The sequence below is a fragment of the Podarcis tiliguerta genome (assembly GCF_965153285.1).
Source record: "Podarcis tiliguerta genome assembly, chromosome: 8".
In the NCBI taxonomy this organism is placed as follows: domain Eukaryota; kingdom Metazoa; phylum Chordata; class Lepidosauria; order Squamata; family Lacertidae; genus Podarcis; species Podarcis tiliguerta.
Genome location: NC_139541.1, coordinates 37,602,311 through 37,610,845, shown reverse-complemented (window position 1 = coordinate 37,610,845; position 8,535 = coordinate 37,602,311). Strand labels below are relative to the sequence as shown.

The window sequence follows — 8,535 nt, the reverse complement described above, 5'->3', positions numbered from 1 at the left end:
TCCTATATCTATCTATGTCTTTCGACGTATCCCGTCATGCTTCGCGGCGGAAGGCTTTAGGCACCGCCTGGGAGGAGGGACTTTTGCCCTCTTGGCTGCTTGGTCCGTCGCTATCCCATGCTGCCTTGCGTTTCCGCTTCCCTCTCCTTCCCTCTTTCCGTCCTCATTCTGCGGGGTTTAGAGGACACGAGCTGCCTCGGGTTTGTGGTGGCAGGTGAGGGAGGGGCTCCGCTTCACCGGAGAAGAGTGAGGGGGAGGGCCTGTGGCGGGAGTGGGGAGTTGCGGGGAGGAGGGGGAGAAGGAAGACATCCTGCTTAATTGGGGTTTCCTTATTGATTGGGGTATCCTGATTGGGGTTGGTGATGGAGAATGGAAAAGATGCTGGTAGTTGCCCTGGGGGAGATGAAGGGGTAGGCAGACAGGTACATGTCTCCCTTTGCACGCTTACCTGGCAGTAAGCCCCATTTCACTCATTGGGGTTTAATGGACCAACCCTTATTCAGAGATAAGCCCCGCCGATCTGAATGGGCTGCTCCCAGGTTAAACATTCAGAAACATTTTAGCCCCGCCTCATGCACAGGATGCAGGAAAGTAAAAGTGCAGCTCTTTACACCTGTACCTTGAATGTAAGCCCTGCTGAACTTAATAAGGCTTAATAGCCCAGCCTTATGCATGTGTCTACTTCCACAAATAAGGCTCAACAATGCAGGATTTAATCAATGCTGAAAGCTGCTCTGTCCACTAGCCTGTTGAGTACAGTGGGGCTTACATCTGAGTATATATGTTTAGAGTTGAACAGGAGTGGGGAGCTTGTGGCCAGGTAGATGCTGCTAAACTGCAACTCCTGTTATCCCTGACTACTGGCCATGCAGGCTGGAGCAGATGGTGTTGTCCTCCCATAACAACTGGAGGGCTGCATGTTCCTCACCCCTACTCTGGAAAGTAACAAAGTTGTTACAAATATTTTGGGTTCCTTTCTTTTGGGAAGTTGGGCTGTCAACTTTGGAGATATCCCATAACCTGTTAATAACAGCAATTAACAAGTGGTAATGCTTCCCTATGGCATGAAAAGTTTTATTACTATTATTTAATGTATTTATATCCTGCCTTTCTCCCAAATTGGGACTTAAGGTGGCTCACAACATATTGAAAACATCCTTATAAAATACAAAGGAACAAAAACTAGTTAAAAACAATAGTTAACAAACTTAAATACAACAAATTTAAAGTAGCATTGAAATAATAATTGCCCTTATAGCAACCAAGTGGTCAACATTGTCTGCACCTAGTTTTCAATTACCTGTCTGAATAGGAAGGTCTAGGCTGCTGGAAGAATGATACCAAGGAAGGAGCCAATCTATCTTCTGTTGGGGGAGAATTCCACAATATGGGAGCAACCACAGAAAATGCTCTCTCTTGTATCATCACCTCCATGCTTCTGATACTGATGATACCAAGATCATTATGATTTATTTGTTAGATGAATTGGAACAGAGTTGCATTCCCCCTCCAGGCTACTTGACAACCTGTTGGGAAGACACACTGGGCTGCAGTCCTATGCTTGTTTATCCATTAAATGTATGGGATGCTTATTGCCCTTCTTGCAATGCGTATATGCAATTGCTTCAAATATATTGAAAGCAGAGCATAGAAAATCCCAGGTATCTCTTGTCCCAGATTGTTTTAAAAAGGAGGATGCGGTGCGGAAGCTTACATTCAGTTTTAACTCTGTAGCTGTAACCACCCTTCCCCTGATTTTTTTGTTGTGGAAGATTTTCCCTTCCAGCTCTTTGTTTGTGAGAGGTTGATTAGTTGAATGCAGAAACTGTTGATAGTCCTTTCTTGTGAGAGGAGTTGGGAGTCTGTTGCTTGTTGATGCATTCTATTCTTATGCCCTTAAAACCTAAGTCTGCATCTTCTCCAAATGTTACTCAGTAGGCTACATTTTGGTTTGCTGGATGGTCATTAGAGTTGTGAGATTCCAGCACTGTATTTTGCAAGAAAGACAATGCTGCAAGAAATGACATGTGGATAGTGTTTTGCAAGAAGCTGCCAATGGTACTTGTAACACAGAAGGAAAATTGCATTTTCTGGATTCAGTCTGATATATAACATTGTACCTTTTTCTCTTTCAGGATGTTGGCTTCTCGGGCATTTAGTCTTCTTGGCAAGCGGGCCATTTCCACTTCAGTCTGTGTGAGAGCCCATGGGCATGGTAAAATGATGGCTTATTATTATTACATTTTTACCCTACCTTTCTTAGAAAGAGCTTAAGGTGGCATACAGCGGTCTTCCCCTTCCCTGTTTTATCTTTACAAGAATCCTGTGACATAGGCTGAGAGAGCATGACTGGCCCAAGACTATACAGTGGGCATGTAAGCCTGGGTCTCCCTGATCCTAATCCAACACTCTTAACCACTACCTCACCCTGGCTCTCATCTTAGCTTAATTATTCTAAAACTGTTCACATAGGTTTAGTACATTTCAGCATATACGGTGATATTTCATCACAACAGCTCCTTTAAAATAGATTAGAGTGACAAATAGTGACTTTCCCATACAAGTGAGAAAAGCTGAATGGCTTTAAATATGCCACATGCCCTATTACAGCCTATCGTCTGTTCCATGAATGAGGAACCTGTGACCTTGATATGAGATAGAACCCAACAACCCCAGCATGGCCAATGGTCAGGGATTATGAGAGTTGTAGTCCAGTAACACCTGGAGGGCCACAGGTTCCCTGCCCCCCATCAATTCCATCATAATGACATAATGCTTCCAGAACTAACTTATTTTTCTTGTGGGTCCTCTTGTGTGAAGGACCAACAGGTCTTTAAAGTCTGCCTTTCTTAAGAGAAATTAAAAGATGAAACTGCCCAGTGCAAATTTTAGTGTGTGCCCTTCTGCTCTGATACCTTTGTTTGATTTATGCCATTCCAAGCTTCCTGGGTTTGTATCTTTGTGAGATTTCTCTTATTTTCCCTGCCAAATAGGTATTGCAAAAACGGAAGATTTCAGCCTGCCAGCTTACACCGATCGTCGGGATATTCCATTGCCTGAAGTTCAGTTTACAAAAAGTCTCTCTTCGGAGCAGAAGGCCCTGAAGGAGAAAGAGAAGGCATCATGGACTGCCCTTTCTTCTGCTGAGAAGGTTGCATGTAAGTATTTATGGTTATGGTGGGCTGTGTTGGAACAGGGGAAAGCAGGGTGGCAGGCAAAGGTGGCTTGGCTAACTTTAAGCTTCAGCATCTCAATTGCACCCTCTCTTCTCCCCACCTTCAGTGTACCGCATCAAGTTCAATGAGACCTTTGCTGAAATGAACAAGGGGTCATCTGAATGGAAGACCATTCTCGGTGGGACACTCTTCTTTATAGGCCTCACTGCTTTTGTTGTCATTTGGCAAAGGATGTATGGTAAGTAGTTGGCATTTAAGGAGCATCTTAACTATTAAGGTAGCAAGGTGTCTCAAGTGAGAAGTGCATGTCTTGTGATCCCAAGAGTAAGGAGAGAGGTGTGTGTGTGCATGTGCACAGAGTAATATAGAAGAACTAAGCAGTTACACTTGCAGGTGTATTTGTGCCAACATATGGCTCTTTTAAGTCATTAAAGAGCATCATTGCTATGCTCTGGCAATTTAAAGTAACTAAATCCAGGTTTTCTCTTGGGAAGCTGCTTTGGCAATTCAGAGTTGTCTTTTTTTAATAATATGATGGCTGTTCTTGAGGCAGCTTAATGGCCAACACAACAGCGTATGGGGCTATTCACTCTTTTTCATGCCACAGGTTCTTGGCTTTGGATCTATGGGAGGCCCTGGATATAAAAACACATTGTGTTCATCTTTGTCATAATAGGGACAGGCAAATCTCAGGTGTCTGTCTATCTTCAGGTAGATCTGTAGCTGATCCCCATCTCCCATAAGCTTATAGGGGCAAGAGTGCCTCAGATGGCTTATTTTCCAGACTTCCTTTTAAAAGATGGGTTGTGTATAACTTCACAAAAGTCGTTAGCTTAGCTGGTCGCATTTCAGCTACATAAATTATTGCCATCTCAAGCAACAATAGATCCAAAAATTTGTTAAGCTTTCTTGCCTTAATTACTTGGAGACTATCTGATTTGCCATTAAGAGTTGGGCACCTGACTGCTCAGAAAAAAAGATCTGATCAAGTAATAGTCAGGTATTACATAGCACAAATTTTTAGAACAGCGAAATATTTAAACATCAAGCCTAATGATATAATTGCAAGGTGTCTTTTTGGTATTATCTTAAACAGTGAAATTGACTCTAAAACAAATACAGTGGTATCTTGGTTTAAGAACAGCTTAGTTTATGAACAACTTGGATTAAGAATGCTACAAACCCGGAAGTAGGTGTTTTGGTTTGTGAACTTTGTGTTCCATTTGTAAATTGAGTTCCGTGCTGCTATGGGAAAGCACGCCTTGGTTTAAGAACACTTTGGTTTGAGAACGGACTTCTGGAATGGATTAAGTTCGTAAATCAAGGTACCACTGTAAATGAATTAGAGTAACTACTTGGTACTGTGCACAATTCATTAACATTTCTGTAGGTTTTCATCCTTTTTACACCCAGGGCTAGCCTACAGTTACCTTCCTTAGGGAGGAAGGATAGATTATAAGTTCAGTAAATAAAATAACATTAAGTTAAAGGTAAAGGTAAAGGTACCCCTGCCCGTACGGGCCAGTCTTGACAGACTCTAGGGTTGTGCGCCCATCTCACTCAAGAGGCCAGGGGCCAGCGCTGTCCGGAGACACTTCCGGGTCACGTGGCCAGCATGACATTGCTGCTCTGGCGAGCCAGAGCCGCACACGGAAACGCCGTTTACCTTCCCGGTAGTAAGCGGTCCCTATTTATCTACTTGCACCCGGGAGTGCTTTCGAACTGCTAGGTTGGCAGGCGCTGGGACCGAACAACGGGAGCGCACCCCGCCGCGGGGATTTGAACCGCCAACCTTTCGATCGGCAAGCTCTAGGCGCTGAGGGTTTTACCCACAGCGCTACCCGCGTCCCAACATTAAGTTAGTGATTAAGTAAAAGTCGGTTTTTAGAAGGCAAGCATGGTACTGCATCAGACTAATTCTCCAAGTAGGATTACCTTCAACTGTTTTTTGCCTCAATCTGTGTTGTCAAAATAGTCAGTACGCTCCTGGCTAAGGCAGGGCAAAGGAGCAAGCAGCATTTGCTCCTGCCATTCTGACAGGTGTGTCAGTGATTGAATTTACAGAAAGTAATTCCCTTCTGTTTGTTGTGTGCAGTCTTCACTAGCTGCTACTGGTTCCAGCCCTATCAATGGCCAAAGAGGTAACTTCTTCAGGCAGCAGATACTGAGGGGGGCAGTAATGGTATCTCTCTGCCTGTTGCTTCTGGATCCACCAGCCACTGCCTCTGTTGGAGGAGAGAGCCATGAGTGCCACACAACCTGTCCTGTGCCTTTTAAGCTAGCCTGCTTCCCTGAGGTGTGGAGGACACTGCTCCATTGCCAGTGTTGGAAGTAAGATTCAGTGGCTAGTCTAGTTAGCTTTGGTATTTGGAATGGGGGTGAGTGAGCGAGCGCCATATGGTCAGTGGAAGCAGGACCCTTAGGGAGAATGGGGCACAGCCCAACCAACCTTAGTTTGCCTGCTTTCTTATAACCAGTCGAGGGGTGGCCTACCTGTCATTAGCTCTGGCTCCACCTAGTGTTGGTTCCAGTAGGCAGCAGCCTCCACTACATCTTGCCCTTTGCTTTGGGCAGCAAAAGGCCTTGGGTGGACCTCAGCTGCCATGCAGTAAATTCAGTGTGAACTGGGAACAAATATCTGTTAACATAAAACTAGATTTGACTGTCCTTCACCAGGGCCAGGGCTTTTTCAGTGACGACTCCGACCTGGTGGAATGCTCTGTCCCATGAGACTAGGGCCCTGCAGGACTTGATCTCCTTCCGCAGGGCCTGTAAGACAGAGCTATTCCACCTGGCCTTCAGTTTGAATTAGCCTGATCCCTTATTCCCTTTTCCCTTTCCTTTTCTATGAAGAAACCCTTCTGGGACCCCACATTTAAGCTCTTCCTTGGTCTCCTTGCTGGCCCTAGTAGGACCAACTTAGTCAGTTAGCCCTGGTGATCATTTGATGTCTACTGACTGGGGTTTCCACCCCCCCATGACCCCTGAATTTTAGAATTTTATTGACATTGATGCTGCATTTATGTTGTATTTTATGCTGTTTTAATACATTTTAATCAGTGTTTTATATTTGCTGTTAGCCGCCCTGAGCCCAGTTTTTAAACCAGGAAGGGCGGGGTATAAATAAAAAATTATTATTATTTATTATCTGGCCGAATGATGTTTGTGAGATGTTTTCATGTTTTAGTTCTGAAGGCAGAGCAGAGGTGGCTTTCAAATGTACCTGGGCCAGATAATGCTGAGAGAGCGTTGAGCTTTTGACTCAGACAGAGCGTTGTGTCTCTGTTCAGAGGTCTTAGGCCAGATAGCGGTAGTTGGATGCTAAAAGATAAAGTCTCTAAATGACTTGCAGTCATCAGATGTGCAGATACTTTTTATTTATGATTATGAATCTCCTTTCACATAAGCCACAAAACAATTTACAGACATACAATAAAAACAACTAAAGTAGTTTTCAAAACAGTACCAAAAAAAAAAAGCCGAAGAGAGACTTAAAAACATCCTGCCAGAAAAAGCTTGTTGAAACAAAAAATTATTCAGTTGTTTGCAGAAAATACAAATGGAGGGTGCCTGTTGTATCTCTACTAAGATGCTGTTCCACAAAACAGTGACAGACGCACTTGAAACCCCTGCTCTGAGTTAACTGTGTAGTGGACATTCATCTCTGCATCCTTTTGGGAAGCAAATAAGTTCTATTGTTTCTAGGCTTGGGGAAAGCTTGGATGGAATGTACTTCTTACTGTTGACAAATTGGAGATGTCATGAGCTTATTGTAATTTGCTTTTCAATTTACAGTTTTTGGGCCAATCCCTCACACTTTCACAGATGAGTGGAAGGCCATGCAGACCAAAAGAATGTTAGATATGAGAGTGAACCCAATTGACGGCTTCTCGAACAAGTGGGACTACGAAAAGAATGAATGGAAAAAATAAATGCACTCCAGGGATCGCCACTCCTGTTCTGGCTTGAAATGTTGAAACCATTCCTTCATCTCCATGTGACCTCGCTGCTTCTGTGTATGGGGAAGAAAATACCCCTCTATTGAAAGAGAAACCTTTAATAAATGTTTGGTTTGCTTGACAAGTTTATTCTGCTTTGTTCTAGGGTCCAAGGAAGTATAAATTGTCCCTCTTGCTATATTTTTAGATGTAAAATCTACACAGCAAGATTAAAAGTTGAAATTAAAAAAAAAAAAAAAGACTTTGTGACCATCTCTTGGAGATAATCTTTTTAAAAAATATCTCTGGGGCATTCTGGCTGCTGAAATACCAAATGCATCTTATGTGATCCAGCAACTCTGGAAGCATCTAGTGTGCTGATGCATTTTTAATAAGCACTTAGTGCTTGGAGTTGTCAAACCACGGCACCAGAAATGGCCTGGCAAAAGACCGATTCTGTGTTCTTTTGAGTGCATGCTGAAAGGCAGGACTGCTGCATGACATGCCAACATGCACTGTGCCACAGATTGTAATCAGCAGGGAAACCACACCTCTCATTCTGCATAAAACTTGAGAGTGTGCAGAACACAATGTAGGCAATAAATCTGCCTTCAACGATGCCTGTAGGTTCGGATGCTGCTGCCCTGAATTAGCTCAAGTTCTGCACCAAGTGCTCAGCAGCTTCTGCTACTGCAATGCAGCAAAGGTGTTGCCTGAGGGCTGACCTTCTGGAAGCCTTCCCAAAGCTTGGCACCACCTTGCCTTTGGCTTCCCACAGGGTATGTGTGTGGCTGAGCTGGCAAAGGGAGCTGCTTGATGGCAGTAATAAGTCAGATTGGTGGCAAAAACAAATATGACTGCAGAATATCATTAACCTGAAATCTACATTGCACTAGATCTGATCTATGTTGCAATCTGCCTCTACAGGCAGCTTTAGATGTCATGACACTACTTTGAGAAATCCATCTGTGAATGCCAATTCATAATACCTTGGTGCTCTTTAGTGTAACTTGGAAACAATCCAAGATAAGAGCAGGCCTAGTGACAGATAATCTCTAGTGCTGCTGATGGAACTCTCATACCTGCTTTTTTTCTGTGTAGGTAGTTCATGCAGACAGTTGGGAGTCTCTCCCCCTCCCCCCAAAATTCAGTGGAGAATCAATGCACAAAGAAGAGGAGGGAGTGGGAGGGGTCACTCCTGTTGTTCTTCCCTTGACCTGCATATTGAGCTGAAAGTGAACATGACTGATGCTTGTTCATGCACAGCAACAAAAGCCATAAGCTACTATAGATCGCACAGGATGTTTGCATAGCTGTAAAGGTTCACATCTGCAGAATACGGCTGCGGGGCCATGAATGATCCTGTCACTATTACTGCATGAGAAGGATTTAAATTTTGTCACATTCAGGGGATGTATTGA

The 8,535-nt window shown here is 43.8% G+C and overlaps 1 protein-coding gene across 1 annotated transcript; it reads left to right on the top strand.

Annotated features, from left to right (window-relative positions):
* Window positions 1-59: 59 nt before the first annotated feature.
* COX4I1 (cytochrome c oxidase subunit 4I1) lies at window positions 60-7,259 on the top strand. The gene is made up of 5 exons (XM_083451985.1): window positions 60-214; window positions 2,136-2,215; window positions 2,994-3,158; window positions 3,283-3,414; window positions 6,972-7,259. Exons 2-5 carry the CDS (start codon window positions 2,137-2,139, stop codon window positions 7,106-7,108), a joined length of 513 nt encoding a protein of 170 aa, XP_083308111.1. The 5' UTR covers window positions 60-214; window position 2,136; the 3' UTR covers window positions 7,109-7,259.
* The last annotated feature ends 1,276 nt before the right edge of the window (window positions 7,260-8,535 follow it).